General features: G+C 40.5%; 2 protein-coding genes across 4 annotated transcripts in view; one reads left to right on the top strand and one right to left on the bottom strand.

The window, feature by feature from the left end:
- Positions 1-20,712, bottom strand: part of GTPBP6 (GTP binding protein 6 (putative)) — a 668,350-nt gene extending 647,638 nt beyond the window's left edge. Inside the window, exon 1 of the mRNA XM_044072466.1 lies at positions 19,959-20,712. Within this exon, the coding sequence (XP_043928401.1) occupies positions 19,959-20,358 (400 nt within the window). The 5' untranslated portion in view covers positions 20,359-20,712. The remainder of the gene's footprint in view (positions 1-19,958) is intronic.
- Positions 20,713-20,811: 99 nt separating this feature from the next.
- LOC122802714 overlaps positions 20,812-27,690 on the top strand; it is a 265,703-nt gene continuing 258,824 nt past the window's right edge. For 2 of the 3 annotated variants that reach the window (XM_044072468.1, XM_044072467.1), the window contains exon 1: positions 20,812-20,914. In XM_044072468.1, coding sequence (XP_043928403.1) covers positions 20,851-20,914 — 64 coding nt within the window. In that variant the 5' untranslated portion in view covers positions 20,812-20,850. Of the gene's footprint in view, positions 20,932-27,690 lie in introns of all 3 variants that reach the window. The other variant, XM_044072469.1, reaches the window with a different exon arrangement.

Raw genomic sequence — 27,690 nt, 5'->3', positions numbered from 1 at the left:
GCAAATAAGTGTGGGATTACAAAGCATTATTTATATTTGTGAAACATGACAGAAGAAGAAAATCTTGGAAACATTGGATTTCTTTGACTTTGTTAAACTTGTAGGAGACTCCAAAGCATATGCCCCATTTCATGTCATTAATGTTTGGAACATTTAGGAGAGGGGAAGAGGAATATTAACACCAAGTAAAACAAAATTTTGTTTTTAACAGTAGTATTTTTATAATGCATCACATTACCTGCATGCTAGAAAATAATGCTTTCTCAATTATCTGCAAGTGTAATAGGGATACTAAAATAAATAGCTGCCCCTGTTTTTTTTTCTTTGTCTTTCTCCTTGTTCAGTTTTAAGAAATGTAGGCACTACAATGTGAAAACAGAAGAAAGCTCTGGACAACAGAGCTTATCAGAAAAACTGATATGATTTTTCTTACTCTTGCACAGGGGAATGACTGGATTAAGGCCTTGGATTGATCTAGGAACAAGTTTTAAGGAAAAGCAAATAAATAAAAAAGAACACCAAATATAATAAGTTTTCCTCTAGCAAATAAAGGAGTGCTTGTAGTAGAGGCAACTGTCTGGTTTTCATGCATCTATTGAGACAATCTGATAAGGGACAATAAAAACAAAATACTCTCTTCTTTCAATAGCTAGGAGATAATACTTTCTGAAAGCATTCAAGTGTTTTTATAATCTGGACGAGAAATAAAGACAAGACCGAAACAGACAGCACTTAGTGAAAGCAGAAGCACAGGCTGTACCATGCATCTTAGCATGGATGCCCTTCCTTATAGGCTACCCCAGGTCTGTGAATGTGACTGTCAGTCTGGGACACAACTATTTCTATTAGAAGCGTTAAACTTCAAGGTGCACATAGATTTCTGTGTTAGTATTAAGTTAACAGGTTTTAGGAGTGTTCCGGGAGTGTGCTTTTTAAGGGTTTTCACTAAAACAAGAAGTTTTGTAAGATGCAACATAGATTCAAATAGATATGACAAAGAGATGTATAAAAGATCAACCTGCCAATCATATGCTTGTACACAAAAGCTGAAATTAAGACATAAAAAAAGACTGCTACACATAACAGGTGGGAATAATAACTTCCTAACAATTACTCTTTCTGTATTATCTTTAAATGTAAACTGTCTCAAAGAGATATACAAAAAAAGAAAGTGCAGTGTACTATATTAAAAATGCAGAGTGATAATGCTACAGGAGACACATTTGGAAAGAAGTGAGCATGTGAATTTGATAAAGAAAGGATTTCAGGGTGGTTATTCAAGTGGAATATCTGGGACAAAGGAAAAGGGGAGTACCTACAATAACTGCAAGAGGATCTCAGATAACGAAGAACAGTAAAAAAGATAGTAATGGTAAATTTGTAGTACTGAGGGGCCACTAGCAAGGGTGGAGGATTGCACTGACATGTATTTATATTCCACCTAAAACTACTATAATGGAGCTCAAGAAAATTCTGGGATAGACAGACAGCTTTCAGCAGCGAATATTAATTCAGAAGTAGAAGTTATGAGTGAATTTGCATACTAGTCCCTAAGGTACAAAAACTGGGCTGGGCTAGAGAGAAATTACATTTCACAAGAATAAGTGTATTTAACTGAAAGTTTTGATATGTATCCAAAAACTATTTCAGACCACGTGCCAATAACAAAAAAATAAATAAATAAATAAATAAAATAGAGTAATGAAATAAAAAAAAGAGACATTGGCGCTTTCTCACCTATCTGTTAAAAAGAGAGGAATTTAAGGAATGGATAGTGGAAACTATTCAGGAGTTATTAGGGAAGATAGAAATTTATTCTGAAAATATAGCTACAGAGTGGGATAATGTGGAGTTTAAAAAGAGAGAGAGAGACATGGTTAAGAATTAACAGGAATTATTTAGAGGGACTGACAAAAGATTAAAGTATTGCAGAATAGGGGGTATCTCACAGAAGAAGAAGAAGAGCAACTGCAAAACGCTAAACAGAAAATAAGGGATTACCTCAATAATATGCACAAGTTTAGAAAAACTGCTGTTAAGCAACTGTTTTTTGATAGCTCCAGAGTACAAAAACTTTTAGCATGACAACTCAGGCAACAGAAGGTGGAAAAGGGTCGTCACCAAGCTGAGAGAGCCTATAACAAGGAAGATAACCAGAGATCCTGTAGCGATACTAGAATTATTTTGGAAATTTTATGAAAATCTGTATAAAGCAGGGAGATATGGAAATCAAGAAAAGGACAAATGGAAATATTTATAGAAGACTTAAATATGTCAAGGTTAGTGTCAAGGTTAGAGGTAGCCGAGGCTCAATTACTAACAGGATAGAAAAAGACGAGACAAAAATGGTGATATGTAACCAATCTATAGGAAAGTGCCCAAGAATAGATGCCATTCCTGTGAAAGTTTGGAAGCTACGAGGGAAGAAACTGACGATTTGGAAGAACAGTATTTTAAAAGTAGAAACACCAACATCCTGGAAGAAAGCGGTGATGGCTATTTGACCCTTAAGATCCAGCTTCATATAGGCCCAGTTCAATTATAAATCATGTCTACAAAGCATTTATGTCTATAATATCTAAAAAGAATGCCAAAGGTAATATCAAAATTGATAGATATCGATCAATGTAGTTTTATGGCGGGGAGGCAAGCATTTGACATTAATAGAACCATAATGATCCAGATGGAAGCAGAATGCAAGAAAATATCACTGTTGGTGGGTCTCGATGCAGAGAAAGCATTTAACAGACAAAGCTGGGGTTTTACGAGTAGGGCAATGGAAGCATCTGCATTCCCTAATAAAATTATAAAGTTGATTAGGATAATATATGAGGGATCGGTTAAAGTAGGTGGGTCCTCGCTAATAAGTTCTGCCTGAGCACAGAAAGCGGGCAGGGGTGCCCTCTCTTCCCTTTGTTATTTGCGTTATATTTTGAACCAGTCAAAGAAAATAAGGAACTCAGAAATTCAGGGATATAATTGGTATGGCACTTGGCTTTATTTGCGGATCAATATTATTTTATACCTGATAAAACCAGAAAAATACATTTCAGTGTTACGGAACACTGAGACAGTTTCAAGTCTTTTTGGGATACAAAAATTAATGAAGATAAAACAAAGGCCAGAGCTGTAAACTACATACTCACACACAAATTGATTCAGCAATACCCATTATTTATGGGCATATGGTAAAATGAAGTACTTAGAAGTATGGATTAAAAAGGATTCTGTTATGGCAGCTAAAGATATGTGGGAACACACTAAACAAAAGATAATACAAAAAATGCGAAATTGGAAGCTCTGTTTTGTGGATATACATAGCGAGATACAAGCAATCAAAATGTTTTTAGTCCCCTTAGTTTTATGCACAGGTCAGGCATAGTTTTATTAACCAGAGGAGAAACTGTCGACAGCAATTAATAAAGAGATGAAGGACTTTATTTGGTTGGGGAAGAATCAAGTGGGAAAAGTTGATCCTTCCAACAGAATAAGGTGGTTTGGGATTACCAAATTTGGGGCTGGAATTTACTGGCAAGGAACCAAGGTATTGACAGCAAATTACTAGAGAGGGAAAGGCAAAAGAATGGGAAGAGGTCAAAAATTTATTTGGACAGCAGAATAGAGACTGCCTTCCCTATCAAGGACTGATGGAATACAGGCAAAGAGAAAAAATAGGGGGATAATAAGGGAAAGATCAGCACTGGTAGAATTTTTAGTATATTCGAGAACTGAAGCTACTGTTAAAACAAATAATTAGTAGAGTATATAAAATATTGCACAATAACTATATGAATCAGAGAAGGTTAGATAGGCTTGGGAAGAAAGACTGGATAAGCAATTCACAAAGTAAAAAATGGGGGAGTGATATATGTATGACTCTCACATATGCAACAAAGTCTAGAAGATGTAGGATCTTTGCCTGGAAGTGTTTACATAGATATTTTTATACCAGAAGTAGACTCCAAATAATTTTTCCTCAGGTAGACAGCAAATGTTGGACGTGTGACTGGGAAGAAAGTGTTACTTGGGAACATATTTTTTGGGAGTATGAGTTTGCAGACTTTAAAAATTCTTTGCAAACTACTCTCAGAAATACTCGGCAAACAAATTGGTATAACTAAGGAAACATTTTTCAGCTACTATACAGAATTAGAATTGCCTAGTAAGGCATTGCTAATCCTAATTATATTTGCTGCCTAAAATCAGGTAGTAGTAAATGGAAATCTAAATCAACTGAGCTAAAAGTAGTGAATATAGTAAGAGAAAAAAAAAGGAGATGGAACCTTTAGAAAATTGTAGGAGCAGATTACATAGAAAAAAATGGGAATTATGGGAACAATACATGCGCAATAATGTTCTGGAGGAGGAATGAGGTTTAAAAGAAGGGTGAATTTGAATGAGCTATGTAATGTTTGACTGACAATGACTGGATAGATAATAAGTGAAGTATAATGTCTGCAACTATAATTTGTCCATATGGTTTATTTTCATTTATATGAATGTATGATTATTAAATTATCACTTAGGACATAAGCAAAGATGTTTCTTGTTGAATGGAGGAGGAATCAGGTTTAAGAGAAGGCAGTCACTGAATAATGTATATAACGTTGTTTAAATTATATGACATATAGCAATACATGTGATGTATAAGCTTCTGAATATAAATTTGTTAATATGGTTTGACTGCTGGTGTTTACAAAAAAAAAAAAACACAACAGGTAAAACTAACAACAGGGACTTCACGGATATCAGTAGAAAAAACATCCCTGTCCTCCTAATCACTTACATACACTGAACTGACAGATTTAGTGGAATCTCTTACATGACATCAAAGGTCGAAGGGCCTTTCACAAAGAATTACACAGAAGTGGAGTACTGCACAATGGAAAACAACAGAAAGAGGAAAATGACTCCACAACATGAAACATTATGTCAAAACCACAAAGGAGGTATTACAACAATAAAACCATGACGTTAAGAAAAAAAGACAATTCACTTTAAACCACTACTAATAGCTCTTCTTCGTCACATACTTTGGAAATGCAAGGTGAACTATCCCTCCTACTACCAAGTATTCCTAATAGTATCAAGGTAAAGCAAGCTGGGCTGACAGTGGGAGTGCTGCCATCAGCTACCTTTGATCTGAAGGTTGGTAGCATTCAGTGCCACATCCATCCACCCTACTGTTAACACACAATGTGCTAGTTAGCCAGCCATAAATTATGTTTACACTGGTCATTCCACCATCCCTAGCATATCATACGCATGCATCTAACAGACTATTGGGTGAGAATTCATACTGGTTGTCCATATGTCATAGTATAGTATTACCACTGGGTTTTGGTGTCCCATGTCAATTCATTTTGGAATTCTGCGGCAGTTTATGTGGAAAGGTCCACCTGCTGCATACACGGCACAGTTTGATATGTTACACCTGTCACTTGCTGGTAAGCTCTTCCAAGCTGAGCACTATATGCTTGGGGGTTGTTTAGTACCATATTCACTAACCCTTGCAGTCATGCTGTTTCCAACCAATGGACTGTGGCAATTTCCTACACCCAAAGAACTGGTTAGGTGGCATTTGATCCCCCCCCCCCCCCCGTGGCATACATACTGCTGTAGTACATTTATGTCAGGCCTCTATTATCTATGATTTGTCAGTGCATATTTAGCAGTATTTTACTCCTATAGGACCTGTACTGCCACCCAGTGTTGCATACATTACTGAAACGTATGTCTGCTTTTTGCTTTATTTCTGTCATCATTCTTTTTATTTCTCCTTTTTTTCTGTTTCTCTCCACTTACATTCATATTTTATGCAGTCAGCCACTGCACTGCACATGATGCAGCAGATGCCACCACACTGTGTGCCTGCCATTTCGGCAGGATGGTGAGGTCATGTGGCAGTGGATGATTAGAGGGCTCCCTGGTGGTTGGCATATTTTAAGAGGTGTCACTCTGCAAGAAGTGGAAGATCTGGCAACAGTCTTGGCTGATCATCAGCTACACAACCACAATGACAAAACTGGAACACATCCTTATGTGACTGGCAGTCACTTTTTTGCCTGGCCCTGATCATCACTCAAACAGTGACTCTGCCCAGCCATGAACTTGCTCATGGTGATGACTGATCTCTGGTTGTGAATGACACTATGTAGAATGTCTGCCATTATCCAATCCAGTCATTATAATGGTGTTTCATTTTCTTGAGTTTCATTTTCCACCCCATTCTGTAGTCAAATCCTTCCCTATCACAAACTGTTATCCCTCCATCTCTCTTCTTTGTGTTTCTCTTCCTATTTGTATCACCACCTCTCATCAGCGTTTGTCTTTTGTACTGGTTTGCCTTTACCTGCACCTTGTCCAACCAGGGAGAATATATTCTTGCTTTCTCACAACCATATCATGCTTCCTTTCATGCATTTATCTGTCTGCTCATTTCCTTCCATTTCATACTAAAAGAGTATTAGGGACTTTGTTGTGTAGCCCTTATCTGGGATCCCAACTGTGCTCAGTATTGCACTCCACTATGCTTGTAAATGTGCATCATTACAAACATTCTACATGCACATTACTGGTTTCATGGCATTCCGAGACCTGCCGAGGCACTTCTCTGGTCACTGTAATACAGTGCCTAACTGTTCGGGCTCTGTTGAGCAGCATCACTCCTGCTACATAGCTTATCAGTATTGGGCTGTATTGTCCTACTGTGCTGGACTATTTGGTCCTTACATACCCAAACTGGATTATTTCCAGTCAGTTTCTGCTGTATTTCAGAAACATAATAAAAACAAAACACATGCTTTGACTTTCAAGTTATTTTATTACTACCATTTTTGTCATTTCTAATACAAATGTTTTTAGACTGAGGTCATAATAAAAATGTACACTTCTTTTCCTCACAGAAAGGATGCATATAACAAAATCATAAATATATTCTGCTTTTGAAAACTGACAACAAAAAACACTATTTGCCTCTCTGAAAGTCATGTTTTCCTCACTTAACATAGAGAGAGTAAAATTTTTATTAGTTCTACAACTAAACACACTATTGCAGTTTATAATGGAGTATCTAGACCTTCTGTCTAAAAAGTATTACCAGAAAATGTCAAACTGTTTCAGAGATATAACCTTGCAATGATGATAAAAAGTCTTTCGGCTTTTCCCGGTTAGGGGTCGACACAGCAGAACTCCGGTCCGCTCATGATTGGCAGTGGATTTCTATGGTGCCAAGTTGCCAGCCCAACACCCAACCTTCAAAGAAGGCACACCCATTCACGCCCGCACCTACCTGCATGTCCTTGGTGTCACTCGACCGCAGGGAGGACATGCAGACTCCGCACAGAAGGTGCTCCAGCCGAGAATCGAATGGGAGAACCTCTTGCTGTTAGTCGACAACACTAACCGCTGCACCAATGCGGCTCATTTCTGAAAAATAAGTCTGCATGTCAATTAAAATGATGCTCCAGGCTGCTGAATTGCATTGCTGTAAGGGCCAATTTCCAAAACAATCAAGGTAGCACTGCCAAGGGATGCTGCCGTCCTGCAATGCCACACAAACTAAATCCTAACTTTTCACCAGGTCAATTATTAATTTATGTATTTTTACTTTGACATTTGTTGACTGGGTAAGTCCGACTGAGCACGAGACTTTTTTTTCAGAGCTCCAAAGAGTTTGAGTAAGAGTATAAAGAGAGATGAGGGGAGGAGATGCCAGGACATGAGGTGGGTTTGTTTAGGATGTAGTGAATGATAAGCCGTTGCAGTAGTAGGAGCCGGTAGGAAAATTCTAGCTAGTTTAGAAATCTGACAAAGAAGCAGTGGTGGTAGTTTGGCAGTGAACCTAGCTATTTTTATAAGTGAGCTTGAGTTTAGTTTTTAGAGAGGATTGTAGGTTAACCAAGACCTGCAAACTCTAAAGAAGACTAGGAAGAAGGTAGGTATAGGCTAGAGAGAGTCTAGTGTCTTTGGTAAAGAAGTTATGTCTTACCATAATGTTCCATCTGTGTTGTTGATCTTCATTCATTCAGTCATTACTGATGGGTAATTGGTTCCGTCCTCGGAACTGAGCCGGCCATATGCCAAGCTCGCGTCAGCCAAAAACTCACGAGCCAAGATGTTACCCAGCATGCCCTCCTCCCTGTTATCTCAGATCGAGTTTGCAAGCTGTAGAAAGAAGCAGAGGCTACCTCTGGTCAAAGTGACCTGCTGTTATAGGACAATGAGATCCACCAGAAACCTTCAAAAGGTGGAAGGGGGGTAGGAAGTACTGACTGAACGAAGATCAACAACACAGATGGAACGTTATTGTAAGACATAATTTCTTTATCTGATGATGTTAATCTTCGTTCAGTGATTACTGATGGGATAGAGTCCCCCCGCTACCTTTATTCCTGGGAGGCTCTCATGGAAGGACATTCCTGAGCACCACTGAACCAAATGAAGCTCTTCCTCTAGAGGCCAAATCCAATTTGTAATGAGTGATGAAAGCATGAGGTCTGGCCCAAGTTGCAGCTGTACAGTTGTCATTTAGAGAAGCTCTAGCATAAAAGGCAGCAGAGGTTGCTACTGACCTTGTAGAATGGGCCCTTACAGTTCGAGTTAAAGGGATGTTGTGTTTTCTGTAAATAAATGTTACACAGTCTTTCAACCATTTAGCCAATGTGACCTTAGAAACAGGACATCCTAATCTAGGTCCAGAAAAGGCCAGAAATAACTTCTGATTTGCGAGAATGTCTTGTTCTGCCAAAATAAAAACAGATTTGTCTGTGAATGGCTAGGGTATATAGGCTATACTTTCCTCTGTTTGAAGGATAGGGGAAGAAAACTAGCAGGTCAATTGTTTGGTTTATAAGCAGTTCAGAAATAAGTTCAAAAATCATCTAAGGCAGAAAGGATGGATTCATTTTCAGCGATACTCTATCTTTATGGAAAACGAAATAGGAGCGTTTGATGCACAAGACCTGGAGTTCATAAATACGTCTGGCAGAAGTAATGGTGACCAGAACAAAATCTTCCATGACAGAAACTTGAGGTCTTAAGAGTTTGCTGGTTTAAATGGAGGCTCTGTCAGGGTTTGTAACACTAATGACAGGTCCCAAGGCTGCGTTGGTTCTCTAAATGGGGGGTTTCAAATGAATCACACCTTTTAAGAAAGTTTTGTACAACTTGTGTGACATAAGTGAGGAATCTTGGTAACCGGTGAAAATTAGATATAGCAGCAAAGTGAACTTGAATGGTAGAAGCGGATAGTCCAGACTGAAAAAGATTTGAGAGGTATTCCAATACTAGAGAAACAGGAGCTGAGAAAGGGATCCATACATTTTTCTTTTAACCATATGGTAAATCTTTTCGACTTGCTGATATATGTTAGTCTGGTGGAAGATTTATGAGAGACAATAAGTATGTCACGCACTGAGGAAGAAAGGTCATGGTGCCTGGCAATCACAGGAAGGGGAGGAGCCAAGCTGTGAACTTCAGGCTGGTCAACTTGGGGTGAATCAGGTTCTGCGGAAGAGAGATCAACTCTGGTGTTGGACTGAGAATCCACGGTCGATCTAGCAGGTGAGGCTTCAGAAAGGGAAACCAGATTTGTTGAGGCCAATATGGCACAATGAGGATTACTTTGCTTTTCAACCGGCAGGCTTTCTTCAGAAATTGGGGAATGAGGGGAGAAAAATGCATAAAGTAGACCAGAGACCCAATCGTGGACTAGAGCGTCCCTGGGTGATTGTCCCTGAGGGGGGTCAGGGAGAGTTAGTTGCTGCATTTATGGTTGGTTGGGGAAGCAAAGAGGTCGTAGCAAGGATAGCCCCAGCGGTTGAAAATCTACGTCGCCATTAGAGGATTGAGAGACCACTCGTGATGTTGGAGAATGCACCTGCTCAGTTTGTCTGCTATCACGCTGGAGCTCCCAGGGAATGTGCACTGCTATCAGAAAGCAGTTGGTAGCTATCACTCAATGCCATATCATATCCTCATGGCCTCCGGACTAGTAGGTATGATTTGGTTATGCCTTGTTTGTTGATGTACCAGACTACTGACATGCTGTCGGACTGTACTGCAATAGTCCCGGACGGAAGGATGGAATGGAATGCTTGCAAAGCTAGAAGCACCGCCCTCAGTTCTAGGACATTGTTATGCAGATGGACCTCTAGTTCTGACCAAGTGCCTTGGGCTATCTTTTCCTGAAACAGCCCCCCCACCCCATCAGGGAGGTGTCCATGGTCGCTGTAGCCTTGGGCTGATGGGGAGGTAAAGGGACAAGACCAATGTAGAGAGTTCTGTGACATCCACCAGAATAAATCCTGTTTGCACCTTTGATGGGGAGGTAAAGGGACAAGACCAATGTAGAGAGTTCTGTGACATCCACCAGAATAAATCCTGTTTGCACCTTTGAGTCTGTGCAATTTCTTGTGTCTAGAAAAAAAAAAGACTGAGAAGGGGTAAGATAAGACTTCTGCCAGTTTATGGAAATGCCTAGGCTTTGTGCTGTGTTAAGAGAGTATGCTAGGGCTTCTTCCAGTAGACGCCTGGTAGGGGGTGATAATGAGCCAGTCGTCTAGATACGGAAACACCTGGAATCCTTGAAGTCACAGGTGGGCTGTGACAACTGCCATGCACTTGGTGAACACTCCGGGGGCTGTAGAGAATCTGAAGAGCAGTCCTCGAAACTGGTAGTGACTGGCTCCCACACGGAAGTGAAGAAATCTTCTCGATGGTTTGTCCATTTTTTTGTGGTAATATGCATCCTGAAGATCTATAGGAGCACATCCAATTGTCTTTTTCCAACAGTGGAAGGATACACTGTACCATGACCATCTGGAATTTCTGTACCTTTACAAATCTGTTCAACAGACCGAGATCCAAAATTGGTCTCCAGTCCCCGGTCTTTTTTGGCACTAAAAAGAGTCTTGAGTAGAACCCGGATCCTATCTGGTCTGGGAGGGGACTATCTGTGGTTATGACTTGCCAGACAGAAGGGTACAAGGAGAAAACACCCCAACTGCTTCCAGAGGTAAATAGCTGGGCCGCCTTCAGGAGCGCTGGTAGGGTTGACCAGAGAAAGAATCCCTGGAACCTTGGTTTCGCTGACCTCCCTTGCCCCAAAAGCGGCATCTTCCATTGGAGTTTACCCCTCTGTCCCTGGGGGAGAACTCAGCACGTGCATCACGGAAAGGGGCCTGTGATTTCTTATGCCACATCTTTCCACTCCTCTGATTTTTTAGAACAGAATCTCTGAGGAGAGAAGAAATGGACAACGGCAGATAGCGTCTTCCCGTCTTGTTTGCATCTACCCAGTGTGTCTTTTACTTTGGGTCCAAACAAAGAAGAGGCTTCAATGGGAGCATTCAGTAAGGAAGCCTTGAAGGTCTGCAAAGTCACAAAGGTGCATCCAGGCATGCCGCCTCATGACTATGCCTGCACCTGCCGCTCTAGCTGCTCCTTCTGTGGCATGAGGAATCAGGCGCATGGAGGAGTTGGGGACAGATTCAAGGGTGGCTAACTGTGAGGACACTGTCACAGACCTCAGAGACAGCTCCAGCCAAGGATTCAGAGACAGCTCAGTTATAAAGTCCCTTTGAAGCCTGGTGAAATGTGCCAAAAAGTCCAAGGACCTGACTCCAAAGGTCGATGATGCGAAAACATGCTTCCCTAATCTATCCACCGCCCAGGACTCCTTGTTAGGTGGATGGATAGTCTGGCTCTCTTCTGCCAGTTCCTTTTTAGTTGTGGCTGCTACCACCATGGCATCTACTGGGAGACCTTTAAACCAGTGGGGATCACTCTCAGGGGGAAAGAAGATTTTATCCGGCCTCTGGGGAATAGCTTCAATGGTGTCAGGAGCCTTCCATGCATGCTGCATGACAAGCCAGACGAGCAGGTGGAGTAACCCAGGAGGTAGGGGGGCCAGACAAGGAAAGCCTGCAGGAACACAGACTCCTCTGAGGAAGAGTTGGAAGACTTCCAATCACCTCTCTGTTTCAAGATACAAGGAGATCACCAAAGAACACCTCATCAGAGGGTGACCATGGGGACCCTTCCCCATCATCGAAATCTGTGACTTCGATCAAGGACTCTACTGTGGAGTCCACGTTCTTCCTCTTGCATGTGCTCTTATGATATACTTCCTCGGAGGGAGGTTCTGGAGAGGACAACGCAGAAGGGGACTCCTGTGGGAGGGGGACAGGAGACTCCCGTGCCCGGTGTCCAACAGGAGTGGCTTTCGCCAACTAAGGCCCAGTGGAGGAGATAAGATTCCAACAGTAAGGGCCTCTCCATGACACAGAAGGCTGGTCCACCTGAGGAGGGATAGGAGCCCGAAACCAAGCACGACAACCTCGGAACCGGGGGCACACCCTGCCCCAACGAACCAGCCCCCTGGTCTGGAGTCTCAAGAGGGCTGTGAAGCGGAGGTGCACCAACAGCACAGCTACTGTCCTGAGAAATGACCAGTGGGACATGCAGGAGAATAGGTTGGAATCTGTGGAGAAAAGATTACCTCCATGGCATCTCTCCCCTTTTGGAGCTGGAAATTCCTCTAGCCACAAGCAGTTGATTGACAAGGCGACAACATCTTCTCAGAGAAACTTCTTGCATAGATAGACCTGATCCTACTTGAACAAATGATGCCTGCACTGAAGACAACTGTGCTGTAGCGGTAGTGTGCACCAAAAACTCTGATGCCGATGAGGTCTGCACCATCAAAGATGGTACCAAAGGTGTCTGCACCGAGAACAAGGTCGTTGGTGCCGAAAAAGTTGTCTACACAGAAAGGGTTGGTGCCGAAAATGTCTGCACCGATAAAACCACCGGTGCCAAAGAGTTCTGAAACAGAAAGAACATCGGTTCCATAAGGGTCTGCACCATGATAGGTGCTGAAGAGGTCTGCACCAATTCCAGAGACAATGCTGAATATGTCTGCGCTGAGGACTTCGGTGCTCAAGGGGTCCGCACCAAGTGCTTCGGAGCAGAAAAGGGTGTGGATGTCAATTCCAGTGGTTCTGTCAGTTTTAACTTTTGAGTCTCTGTTCCTAGGGTCTCCAGCAGGAGACGATGGAAGAGACCTCGAGGATGTCTCAGCATGACTTTTTTTTTTTTTTTATATAAAGGAGGCAATGAAACCACTGGCCCAGAGATAGCCTCGCTGAAGGAAATTTTTAGGAGGCCCTTTAAAATCACTTATTTTTCCTCATGTTCAAGGCAGGAGTAGAAAATTTTTACATATCCCACATGGAAGGTCAACAGTGAGGTGGAAGACACCCAAACAGTAAACACACAAAACATGTGCATCTAAACACCTTTTAAAAACCAGGACTTCCTTTTTTATTTATTTATTTTTTTGTCAGACATCGTTATTCAAAGAAAGAAAGAAGAAATTACCAACAAGGGTATGAGAGAGGCTAGCCAAGAGGGTAAAGAAGAAGAGATTACCAGCGATAGTAACAAGGTTGGTTTACCTTTAGAAAGGTGATTCACACTCGGGTGAACAGCAAATGTTCGAAAGGCTATTCGCAAAGTTTGCAAACGCCGAACGAAAAAAGGTTCAAATGTGCAATGAGCGAATGTACAGTGACATTCAATCACTGCACATTCGACATTGTGGGGCAGACTGCACTATAGTGGGGATCGGAACATGGTCCCTTTCCCCACTGTAGTACAATCTCGGAGTTAGAATATTAAAGTAGGGGGGTGGGGGGCTTGCCCCCCTGCTTTACACTTTTTTTTCCGTTCGACATTAACGTTCGAAAAACAGCGAATCTGCTTTTCGATTTGCTGTTTTCGAACATTAAGGACCATCGCCGTTTTCAATTTTGTGGTTACGAGTCACTCATATGAGCATTCAAACGAAATACTGAAAAATAATGCAACAGGGTAAGATAAAGACTTAGCTATTAATAAAACTGGGTAAATTGTTGAAATATCTGATAAAATATACTCAGCTCAAGAGAAGTGGCTTGGCACGGCTGTTAGGCAACACAGCAAACAAGATCTGAGGTAACAGGGAGAGGGGCATGCTGGGTAAGATCTTAGCTCGAGAGTTTTTGGCTAACGCAAGCTTGGCATATGGCCGGCTCGGTTCCGAGGACAGAACCGATTAGCCATCAGTAATCACTGAACGAAGATTAAAATCAGATATTTTATTTCTATATTGCAAACGAAGTTTATAGTGTGTTTTCTTTATGCAATAACGGACGTGTAGGTCAAACTTGAGTTGATCATCAATGATCACACCCAGGAGCTTGGTGTTTTTTTCAACATCAATGGCAGTGGTGTTTAGAGACGGGATAGAAAAAGTAGATTTAAGAGGAGTGAGGGATTTTGGGAGGAATACGAGAAGTTTTTTTTGAAATTCAGTACTAGTTGATCATCAGTGAGCTAATTTCTGACAAAGTTGAAAAAGTTTTGGGGTAAAGCTGTGAAGGACAGAGAGATAATCAGAAATGGACGTGATCATGGAATCATCTGCATATTGTAGTAAAAAAGACTTTGAACAGGAGGTGTGGAGGCAATTTACAAAGATGTTAAATAGTAAAGGACCTAGAATGGAGCCTTGAGGAACTTCCATTTTAATGGGTAGAAAGGAAGAGAGACATTTTATGGACTGCTACCTGTTTGTGAGGTAGCTAGAGAACCATAAAATATCAGACAATTTGGAAAGGAGCTTGGGGTGACAGTGTTGAATGCTTTAAACAGCTCTAGAAAGAGACAGGAAACAAGTGTATTGTCTCTGGCTTGAGAGATAATTTGTGTGAGGGAAATTAGGGCAGTAGTAATGCTATGGTTTGAACAGAATCTGTGTTGGGTGGTAGTGAACAGATTTTCTTGAAGTCATCATCCATGAGCTGCTTGTGTACACTTTTGTCTAGTAATTTAGAGAGGGGAGACAGAATGGCTATAGGCCGATAGTTTGAAAGTTCAGTGGACTGTCCTCCCTTGTGAACTAGTAAGGTGTAAAACTGATTCCAGATTGTGGGAACAGTAGATTCACGATCACAACATCCAACATTATATCCAGCTCCTCCACAGCACAATTTAAAAAGCTACTATCAAACTCACTTGTACAGTGGCTTGGCTATGCACCTGTAACACTCCTGGCCAATACTAACATCTGTATAGATAACCATATATACTGCTCATTCTGCAATAACATATTACTCTTCCTGAATTTACTCTGTGTGATATCATACTAGTGTTCCTGAACTCACTGAAACTAGATAAAATCCAATTTTTTTATGTTCTACATATAATGGTGATGATACCTCCGGTACACTGTACTTCTCCTCACTGTGTAGATAATACTGTTTGCATATGTATTGTCATTACCAGTTTGTCTATTGCTACAATGATATTTTGTATTTTCTGCTGCAGCTTTTCTCCCCGGGCCTTCGCTAAAAAAGGAACTATGTCCAGTCAGATTTTCCAGGTAAACAAATGTAAAATAAATAGATCAGTTAATAAGGTAGGCTATAGAGTTAGCAGCAAACTTAAGGAAGATGGGAGGTAGATTATCCGCTGAGGGACAGCATGGCTTTAATTTGATAAGTAGAGTTTTTAGGTAGCTAGTGGGAACAGGTCTGAATGAGAAGTTGATTTTCGCGCTGGGGGGTAATAGGAGAGGGCAGAGGAGTTACTATTCTGGGTTAATTTACTGACAAAGACAATGAAGCAGGAATTTAGTATAGTGGCAAATTCAAGGGGTGTGTTCTAAGCAAAGGGTTAGGTGTAGAGGGATTACCAGGATGAAAGATCTTATTGACAGCGTTCCAGAATTTCTTAGGGTTGCCGAGATGGCTTGTCTGAGACTTTAAGTAGAAATTTTTCTTACCATTGTTCACACTTTTTTTAGTGAGATTTCGAAGTACTTTATAGGTTTGTTGATGGACAGGGATTTTGTTTTTAGCCAGTATTTCAAGGCATTGTTCCTCTTGAGCATAAGCGAGTAGCGAAGTGCTCAGACTACCAAATGCTGCAAATGTACTGAATACCCCCCCAAGCCTGGAGAAGCAATGTGATGCTGAAAGATTCTATGTAAATGAATTCCATTAACTATCCCAGGAGTAAGATTAATACCAGCAAGCCAACTGTGCAACCACCCTCATCCTTCAGAATTTGCTGCCCCCACAGTGCCACCTATATACTGGCCTCAAGACTACATGCAAGGCAGGTAAAACTATGTCATGCACAAAGTGCTATACCTTAATACTACAATGTGGAGTGAACTGGGTTGCTCTATTACAATGTGATTCAAGTTTTAAAAAATGTAGATTTAGGCTGTTCCTTGTGCAAGAGATGCTTCATGAAAGAAAAAAGTGCAACTGTGCAGTCATTATCCTTGACTCCTACACCCACCTCTGACAGAACAACAGCTATACCAATATGCCAGCAGTGGTACAGCACTGACATGTGCTTTTTCCCTTGTACTGCCTACAGTACTACAGACAGAATACAGCTGGAACTGAGCTTCCAACACAGAGGCCCACTGACTACTACAACAGATCATTTTGTTACTTTGTAATGTTACACTTGGCATTCAAAGCTAATGTAAAATTTTTGAGTTAGCAGCACAGTAGTAGCCGAATAGGTTTAAATAATCTTTCAGGCCTCCATGTTCCTTTATCAGCATATGCAGCTCAAGGAATCACTGAGCCTTGATGTGGAGCAGGGCACCATGTTACTGCTTGAGGTAGCATGTTAGCTTAACATTATCTTGTTTTTGGAACCCCACATTCAGTCTCCATTTGGGGCAGAATTCCAGAGCAAGTTACACATGGGATAGCACATTACCTAAAGCAAGTACAGAGGACCAATTTCAAAAAAATCCTCTGGGATTCTTCACACTGTGAAAGTTGATGAACGATCCAAGATTTCAAAACATTACAGGGGTTTGCTACCACAACATTTTGAAATTTTACACTGCAGATGACTGTCCATGTAAAACTTCAAAGTAGCAGTCTTGCCACAGATCTATCAGTCAACTGGCAGTGATACTGCAGGCAACAATACCAGTACTGGCATACAGGTGGAGCTGTTCTGTAGCCAGTAAGGACAAGGCACATATACAGCCCCCCCCATGTATTATCTCCTTAATCATACCTCTCATCTGGCCCTGATATCCACAGAAGTCCCTGACTTAAGACTCCAAAATTTAGCTCTGTCCCTCATAATCTTTCCTAAAACTTGTGACCTTGGAGGAAAGATGGTGAATTATACTCAATAAATAATGGCAGTTAAGTAAGAGTTATAGATTTCTTTGATTTCACAAAATGAATAGTAATTAATCTTTTATTCTGCCAATGTCTCAAGTTAATAGTATTAATATTTGACAAATGTCCCTGACTTTTTTCTAGGTTTGTCCCCGATTCTGTTGAAATATGTTCCTGATTATTTGAGAGCTATATCCTTAATACGCTTTTCAAAAAAAAGTGAACCTCACTATTTTAGTACTACAATCCCACAGCATACCACCACTGTAGCATCAGGTTTTTCTCATTATGCATACAGTATTATGGCCAAAATGTATGCGACACTGTAAAAACATCCGACTTCAGGACACCTTGTTGATTACAAGGCAATCGTGGTATTTAGCTAATAGCATATGTCAGGAATGGGGTAATGAGTTTCACATATACAGAAATTTCAGAATCTCATTGCCTCGTCCTGGCTTTGAAGTTAATTCCTTTCAACTACAACACTGGCACAGCACTGTGAATTATTAAAAGCATTCTGCCGCCAGGTAAAAAATAATAAACCGGCGGAGAGGATTTAAGAAACAGCACTGCAGGATGATGGGTAGAAATCCTCTACAACACTAAGCCATAGGTTCATAGGCATGTACTAGGCTAATGGCCTAGCCCAAGAAATTCCCTAGTATCATGCCACCCAGTTATCTCCCAGTACCCTTGTCAAGCAAGGTGATCCCTGGGGTGACTGCCAGTTTTCTGTACCCCTGTCAAGCAGGGCCACTGAAGTGATCCCCAGGGTGAACTTCCTATTGCCCATCCACTCGTCAAGATATCTCTTGAAAAGGGCCAGCAAAGTACTCTGCTTGATGTGAATGGGGAGTTTGTTCCAGAGTATGGGAAGTTGCTGGGTTAGGAACCTGTCCCTCCAGCATGTTCTGTTTACAGTGGTAATAAGGTTTAGAATCCTGGAGCTTGTGACACAGAGGGATTGGGATTTCCATATCTAGCAGCTCTGGGACAGACATGGTCTTGTAGGTCAAGCAGAGATCACCTCTAAGTAGGCGATATGAGACCAGAGTATAATTTGAATTTTTTTTTTAGTCCGTTAGTGTAGGGGATATATCTCAGGCCTAAGATTCTCTTAGTTAAGTATTTTTGTGGCATTTCCAGCTGTTGTCGGTGTCCAGCAAGGTACATACCAAATGGGGTGTTATATTCAATAATAGGTCTAATGAGGGACGAGTACAGAGGGACTATGGCCTCTTTCTTTCTGGATGAGAAACCTTTTGTGACAAGATGTGCTACACAGGACTTTCTGACCACAGTGGCGATGTGGTTATCAAAGGTTGCTCTCAACCTGTGTCCCCAGGTCTCATCACACCTTCGGTCTTTAGTGGACTACCGTCTATGTGGTAGTTCATGGGCACCAAATCTTTCCCAAAGGGAATGACAATGCACTTTTTGGCATCGAGCTTGAGGGCATGGTTCTTGCACCAGTCACTGGTCTCAGTGAGGCCTTCTTGTAGGAAATCTACATCCGTAAGAGAATCTATAATTGCTCAGAATTTGCAGTAATCTGCGAACTTGGTCAACCAGAGTCAGTCTGTGTTGGCTTGGACTTCAGAGAAGTAGATTAGATGCCAAACAGGCGAGGACTTAGGACCGATCCCTGTGGAACGCCACTTGTACCTGGTCGGTAGTCAGATTTGGAGTCTGCTAATTTTACAGTATGGGTTCTAATCAGTAAACCAGTTAGCTACCCATCTTGTGACAAGGGTTTATGCCTAGTTTAGGGAGTCTATCTACGATTCCTGAGTGAGGGAAGGTGTCAAAGGCCTTGACAAAATCTAGGTAGGCTGTGTGCACTACCTTGCCCTCATCCACAGCTCTGGTGACAGACTCGAAAAAGTCTATCAGGTTGAGCAGCCATGATCTGCTTTTCACAAACACAAACTGCGTGGGGTCCAGAGTTTGGAGATTCTCTGTGTCCCTTTTGATAAGGTCCATGATGATGCACTCCATTGCCTTACACATCAGGCTACTGGGATGGTAGTTCCCAGGATCTGTAGTCGTTCCCCCTTTGAGGAGTGGGATGATCGTAGCAGTGCGCCACTCTGCAGGAACAAAGCTTAAGGCGAGGCTGTGATTGAACGTGGTACTCCCTGTAAACCAGGTCAAGGTTAATTTGAAAGTGCTTAATTCTACTCAGGATAGTGGAATTATACTCTTGTCCTGAAAACTCAGTACTGTGCTGTCGTTATATCAAAATATGAACTGCTCTCCTGAAGATTTTATTACAACTGCCCCCCCACCCCCACCCCCCACATGGCAAGTCTCGCCTGCAGTGCCGCAGATCATTCATGATAAAAAAGTTGAGTGCTTACACTTGTTATAACCAAACAAATTTTGCAGACAGTCAAAGAAGATTCTTAAACTAGACAGACTTCAAATAACATGGTCCTATTATTTTTAGATAGTCTAACATAGTTATTGTGGTGCTTTTTAAGCTATTTTTTCACAGAAAAGCACCTCTAAAGCAATGCGGTGAAGTCCGAAATACCATACAAAAAAACAAATTAGAGTAACGCAACAAAGCATGCCGCCGTACAGTTTTTCCAAAGGGGAAAAAATTAATTAAAAATCAAAATCGTGTAGGCTAAGCACTACGCCCTGTAAGCAATCAAAACAGCAAGTTAAAAATTCAGATGCAGAGTACTAGGCTTGGAATTCTGAGTTAAAATGGGGCAATTTAGCTAAAGTCTACACATTTACCAGTAGTAAGGTGTTGTTTCTTGACTCCCCATTTGACATCAGGATGAACTATAAAAATTCTCTGACCACCTTCGGGAACTACAGGAATACGCTGCTGAAACAATTCTTCTACTTCTTTGTCTTGCAAATCTACTTCGGAATCCAGAAATTCCTCTTGTTTGTCATCTTCAATACTTTTTGGTGGATAATCATCTTTTTTACGTTTGTAGGAAACAACACTCGTGCAAAAGCGGCGATTGCCAAATATTTTCCCACCCACATTGGTGAATAGGGTTCTGACTTCCACTGTCCTGCGGACGACAGGAGTAGCACCGTAAATTGGAGGGGCGCATTTTCTCTTTTTCAGTAAACTTAACGTCAACAGCGACGCTCTATTTAACAGTTTTAAAACGCTACTCATTTATATCACCACTGGCGGAGTTTACCTTACTCCTTAAAAATCCTGCAGCAGTTCATAAATCACTTTTATCTAATTTTAATGAATGTTCAATTTCAACGAAGTTTTACATGAGAACTTAAGAAGTCTTGTAAAAACAAATATGTGCAGACACACCACTACAAAACGCATTTAAAATACTCTGTCCAAAAGACGATCTTAAATCGAAGAAACGTAGCACGTTACTTGTTCAGAGAACAAGTGCAACATAAAAAACAATCCCGACACGTTCTCAGTCAGTTAAATACAAGTCTCTTTATTTGTTTTACCATTCAGACGATTTGCATTACCCCAATTACTTGCACACAACAGATTTGCCAGTGCAAAGGCGTTATTTTGCAGGGCTTGTTAATTACACTTATCATAATTTTATTTCTTTTTTTCTCTTTTATGTAATTTTATTTCTGAGTGCACCAATAAAAAATTCCGTCAGGGTATTGCAGTCCTGCTTCAAGAATGGCTGCTGTAAGCCAGTCGGAACCCCTGTGTCAGCCTTGCCTTTACCTTACGAGTTTTAAAGGTACGCATGCTATATAAGTAAGCAAATTAATGGCAATATGTATATCCATATCTTCCCGTTTTCTGTTGTGAATGCAGAAGATAAATGTGTTAAGTTACTAAATATCTTTCCCTAGAATATTCACTGCGGTAATTTGCTGTAGTGAATGCTACATAAGGCTGGTTTGCACACCCATAAGATTTTGATTTCATGTGGTTCCTCTGATGTTATTTATTATGGATTGTTGATTATAACATAAAATTTGTGGTCAGTTATTTCGATTTGTAGACAACTAATCTGTTTGTATTTGTAAATCTGTAAATGAAATGTGTATGCATATGTAAATGTGTCTGTCTATGTATGTATGTGTGTACAGCCTAGCCATGCATCCCAAATCTCTGACAAGTTCTGGTACCCTTGATAAGTGTAAGCAAGGGCCTGGGAGATGAACCATTTGCAGGTTACCTGTGTCCATTAGAGACATAGGTGCCAAGCCAGGGATGAATTTCCTATTCCCTATCCAATTGTCCAAGATATACCTGAAGTGGGTTATGAAGGAATTCTGCTTCACAGAGACTGGGTATTCTCTGGAATACATACCTGTCCCTCCAGCAGGTCCTGTTTATATCACAGGCAAGATGTAAGTTTTTAGAACGGGTAATTCTGGTTGTGTTTGTTTTATAGATATGCAGGAGATCCTTCAGAGTGGGGTCTAACAATGCCCTGTGTGCCAGGCATAGATCTCCTCTCAACAGCCCATAGAAGACAGAATACAGGGATATGACCTTGAGGCATTCTGCATAGGACATTACTTACATCCTGTATTTTGTTAGTGAGGAAAGTCTGTAGACGTTCCAGTTGTTAGATATGCCTGCTTAGGTACATGCCAAAGAGGGCATTATACACATTGATAGGTGGTTTGATGAATGCCAAATACAGTGGAACAATGACTTCCTTGGACCTGGATGCCATACCTTTGTTTATAAGTTGCACAACATAGAATGATTTCCACACTACTGTAGACATGTGACGGTCAAAGGCTAGATTACTGTCTATGTGTGTTACTAAGTCCCTTACTACTGGGTTAACTCTTTGGGGTGTGTTGTCAATATGATAGTTACCTGGATGGATGACTTCTCGAACCATACTATTATTTGTTTCTTGGTATTTAGTATTAGTCCATAGCTGTGTCAGTCCCTCCTGGAGAAAATTTGTGTCAATGTGGGATTCAATGACCGCTTCTAATTTGCAATCATCTGCAAATTTAGTCAGCCAGAGACCATTGACATTGGCCTTGATTTCAGAGAAGTAAATGCCAAAAAGAAGTGGTCCCAGAACTGATCCATGAGGAACTCTGCTTGTGGTTGGCCTCTTTGTAAAGGTGGACTCCCCGGTTGGAACTCCCTGTGTCCTGTCTGTGAACCAGCTGCGTATCTGGGTGACATAAGGGTTTGTACCTATCCTCTTGAGTTTGTCAGCAATGCCCAAGTAAGGTATTGTGTCATATGCCTTGGCCAGTGTAAGGTAGGCAGTGTGAAACATTTTGCCCTCATCCATTGCTTTGGTAACCTTCTCGAAGAAGTCCACCAGGTTGAGTAGGCATGACCTGCCCTTAATGAAACCAAACTGGGTTGGGTCCAGGATCTGGAGGTTACTGTTCCTGTTTCAGATACCTTATTAGATTTGTCTCAGGTCTCATTTATCACATATTAATTTATGTATCAAATAATATGACTGAGTTTTGCCTCATATATTTTCTCCAACTCATGTTATTGTTTTCATTGCACTCTAGTATGAAACATATGTTTTATGTTTTTCTCATTGCAACATTTTTTTCATTCCTGTGTTTTTTATTGTAAAATGAAATTTTGTGATTTTAAAATATCTGTAACTGATTTTTAAAAGATTGTGATTGTGGAGCTTTTCTTCTCAGGCCTCTGCTGAAAATGGGCACTTTCTGGCCCAGTCAGACTTTCATGGTAAACAAATGTCAAATAAATAAACACTCGACTTGATGTCATTCTATGGCAATATGTGATTGTCTGTTTCCTGCATAACTCTTGTAGCTATTTTCAGTCTCAAAAATATTTTGCTGTTTTTAAAATCCTCAATGTCTATTTTATATTTTCTTCTTTTTAGTGGTGATTAATCGTGTCTCAAAAATACTGAGTTTTTCAAACACAGTTCAAAAGAGAGAATTTGAGTTCTTACTTTCTAAAGTGTTGATTTCTTTCAATAAGCCATTTTTAATATTCATAAAAATCATTTGTAAGAGTTATATAACCACAGTTCAGTTTTAAGTTTTAACTCTTGACACTTAAGAAGATTGAGATATTTATTGCCATAGGAAGGCTTTTTAATTATGCATAAATATCTGGGAGCACCAATGACAAGATACAGCTGAAAACGCAGTCTTTGATATTGAAGGCATTTTAACACCTGCATTTTCCTTTCCACTACTTTAATAATATTAGCAGTATCAGTATCTTCAGCTGCATTATGTTAGTATGAACCTTCTTCACTCTGCAATGCTCCATTCAATCACAAATTTCATCTCTGTACCTTATCTTCCAAAGTTTCCAGTTGTTGATCTAGACAAGCCATCTCTCTACATCTAGGCTGCTTTGTATCATAGGTAAGTAATAATTTAGTTACCCTTTTGAGCCTGGCCAGTTTCCCTTTTTGTGCTCAAAATAACGTATCCCATTTAGTTATGGATTGGCTTTAGCCATCCTATGGTTGATTATCAACCATCCTATGGTTGATAATCATATATTACCTCAAATGAGAATAATTGAGATCATACCATAGTAATATGAGGAGATCCATGCAATGGATAAAGTGTTTAGGAGCTACCTCTATCCATTAGTAATACAGGGGGCAGTCCTAGGATACATTTTTTGTTTCCCATCCTTAGATCTAAGTTGTACTTGAATATGAACAGGGATGACCTTTGTTTTACTTGGATGGGGAGTCTGTTCCATAGCAGTGGTATCCTCTGTGAGGTATATCTGTCCCTCCAAACTGTTCTGTTGATGTTGCAGAAGAGGTTTAGATCCCTAGACAAAGTGTTTCTAATGTCATTTGACTTGCTTATGTGCAGTAAATCCATCAGTAATGGGTCAGAGGATGCCTTGTATGCCATACATGGGTCACCACTTAGCAGTCTGTAGAATACCAAGTGTAGTGACAGGGCTTTAAGTCTGTCCTTGTTGTTTAGGCTTTGTATCCTTTTAGGAATGTATCTGTGTGGGCATTCCAGTTGTTGCCTGTGTTTGGACAGCTACATGCCAAAGGAGAGCTTTATATTCAATGACTGGACTAATGAGAGCTGATTAAAGTGGACAATGACATCCCTAGATCTAGACACAATCCCTTTGTTTATAAGATGTGCAATATAGAAGGATTTTCTTACAACAGTGGACACATGTTGGTAAAAAGGTCACTGTCCACATAAGTTCTAAATTCCGAACATCTGGGTCAGCTGTTAGGGTAAAGGGAACAATAATGACATCCCTAGATCAAGACACAATCTGTTTATAAGATGTGCAATATAGAAGGATTTTCTTACAACAGTGGACACATGTTGGTAAAAAGTTAGGTCACTGTCCACATAAGTTCCTAAATCCCGAACATCTGGGTCAACTCTTAAAGTTATATTGTCAATGTGGTAGTTCTGTGGAGTAGATGACTTCCCAAAGGCTACAGTAATGCATTTTCTGGCATTTAGTTTCAGTCCATGATTTTGGCACCGGTCATTTATTTTGGCCAAACATTCCTGCAGGATGGCTAAGTCTTGTGGTAATTTATTGACTGCTCTTAGTTTGCAGTCATCTGCAAACATGGTCAGCCAGAGACCTTTAGTATTGGCTTTTACTTCAGAAAAGTAGATGCCAAACATAAGAGTTCCCAACACAAAATCCTGGGGGGACTCCACTGCAACTGGTATCTTTGTAGCAGTAACTTCCCCTATTTTGATTATCTGCATCTTATCTGTGAGCCAGTTGGCAATCCAGTGGATGACATGGCAGTTTATTCCCATTTCTTTAGCTTTTCCAGTATGCCTGAGATGGGAATTGGGTCAAAAGTCTTGGCCAGGTCAAGATATTTGGTGTGCACAGTTTTGCCTTCATCCATTGCTTTGGCAATCTTTAAAAAAATCCACCAGGTTGAGTAAACATGACCTGTCATTGATTAATCCAATCTGAGACTGGTCCAGTGTTCGGAGGTTCCCTATGAGCTCTTTTCAAGGCTTTGCATATGAGGCTGTTCAGACTTATAGGTCTGCAATTTCTTGGGTTTGTAGAAGGTCCTGCGTTATGCATAGGCATGACTGTAGCTGTTCTTCACTTGCCTGGTTTAAAACCTGTATGGAGGCTGAGACTGAACAGTGTTGTTAGGGGTGTAGCTAAGTCATGCATCATGCTATTTAAGATGCATCCAGGGATATTGTCAGGACCTAATGATGCAGTATTTTTAACTTTTGATAGCTCTTTTAGAACTTGGCCTTGTGTGATAGTTGGAGGAGAGACAGTTTCGGGTATATCTTGAGGGACTGACAGAAGGGCGAGAGAGGTAAAGTTAGAGCTAAATTTATCAGCCAGTATGTTTGCTATTTCTTCAGCCTCCATTTAGGTAACACTGTTCACTATCAGCTCAGCACATTGCTGCATTGTGCTTTTGAGACTGATCATAACTAAAACACTTGTGATTGTCTTTGACTTTGGTAGCTATTTTAGCCTCAAACTTGGCTTTGGTGGATTTTAATAAGCTCCTGAGTTTTATTACCCCATTGTTTTAAGGGCAAGATGGCTTCATGATGCTCTTACAGTAAATTAACAGTTTTTGATTTTAGAGCTTGCTAGTTATTTACTAAACCTAAATGACAAACTAGAAAGCTGTCAATTCATGTGTGACTATATCCAGTGCTGTTCCAACACCTTTAGACCATAGCCTCATCACATTGTTTATTTCAACTTTACATTAATTCATTGCCACTTTGCAGTTGACCATACTACTCATATCTTTTTCAGTTAACACTTCTTCCATATTGTTGCTCGTCTTGTGTATTCAAATAAGATGATGAGGTTGGGTGTTCATTTAAGTTGTTTATTACACACAAACACATCAGGATGGAGAATGGGAACGTAAAACTTAAACGAACATGACTCACTGCTACTCACATGCATGCTTTCACCTCTGATGCTCACTCAGAATGGCACTCTTGGAAAAACAACTCTCCTCTTTCCTCTAATCACAAGTTTGTTTATTTAGCCAAGTCTTTGTGTGATAAAGAAATTTCAAACATAAAGCTGAGAACAAGAAATTCAATGCACAGATTAATTGCTTGGGAAAAGTTGCAGTCTTTACTGCTGAAATTTTAGTTGATTTCCTGTATGTATATAGAAATGTATTATTTTGTCATGGACTTTGTATATAGTTCTTTTTGTTATGATTGTAACTATAATGTTGTCTTATTGTTCCTATTAAAAATAAAAAATATTGTTGAAAAAAAAAATGGCACTCTTGCTTACATGTGCTCTGTACTTACATGCACGTGCCCATGGACTGGAATGGCTCTTAAAGGTACAGCACACACTCTGATCTACATCCTCCCTCTTTGACTACTCTTCCCTGCAAATGAAAAATGACAATTAGATGTGCATGCAAATTATACAGATATATACAAGCAATAACAATCTTGTCCAGGTTGCTGTGTATTTAGGATTAGGTCTTGAGGTACGACCTGACCTCTTAATGTAATAATTAGAACTAGGTTTAGCAACAGGGACAGTCACTGGGGAATGTTATTCTTGAGGACTTTCAGGGATACTTACAGGAACAGATGATGAAATGTTCTGTGGAACAGGGACATTAGACAAATCAGTCTGAGAATTAGAGTCTTTATTACAGGCAAGATGCAGTAACACTGGCTCGGATACCAGTAGTAAATGCTTCTGATGACGCCTGAATTCCATCCCTTGTGACTCAATCTTGTACAGTCTCGGTTCCTCACACAAATGTTTCTCAAGTCCTATTCGGTCAAATCCTTTCGCTGTCTGCATCCTCACTGTCTCTCCTTCTTTTAATGGATTCAGAGGCTTGCTGGTTTTGTCATAGTAGGACTTTTGAGACAAACGCTTCGTAAGGAGTTGAGATTTTAATGCTTTGCTGTTTTTAGCACTCCGAATCAACAGATTCTTACAGATTGGTAGTGTGGATCTGGTTTGTCTCTACATTAACCTCTGGGGAGGCAAACCAAGTAGATTGTCACAAGGAATGTTCTGGAGAGTAAGCAGATTTAGAAAAAACATCAGTATTGTCTCATTTAGATTTCTCCAACAGCTGTTTTGCACTTTGTACTGCATGTTCGGCCAAGCCGTTAGACTGTGGATATTCAGGACTACTCATGATATGAAGAAAGTCCCACGTTTCAGCAAATCATTTGAAATGCTGACTTGGAACCTGTGCACTAGTGTCAGAAATGAGTTTGTGTGGACTACCATGGACAGAAAAATGTCTGTTAAATTTTGTAATGACTACTGGACATGAGATTAGGAAGTAGGTCAATCTCGAACCAATTTGAATAAGAGTCTACTAATACCGAGTAATATTGACCATTCCATTTGAAAATGTCCATGATTACTGTTGACAAAGGTAGTTTAGGAATGTGGCTTAGCTGAAGTGGTTTCTTTTGTTGATGTGGTTTCATACTATTACAAACTAAACAAGCTTAAAGTTCTTCCTCAATGTCTTTTGACACGGAAGGCCACAATATTAGTCCTCTCACCCCTCTT

Source organism: Protopterus annectens, chromosome 5.part0 (assembly GCF_019279795.1).
Source record: "Protopterus annectens isolate FY-2018-M chromosome 5.part0, PAN1.0, whole genome shotgun sequence".
NCBI lineage: Eukaryota > Metazoa > Chordata > Ceratodontiformes > Protopteridae > Protopterus > Protopterus annectens.
The sequence above is the reverse complement of the archived record's forward strand: the minus strand, read 5'-3'. Positions and strand labels throughout refer to the sequence as shown.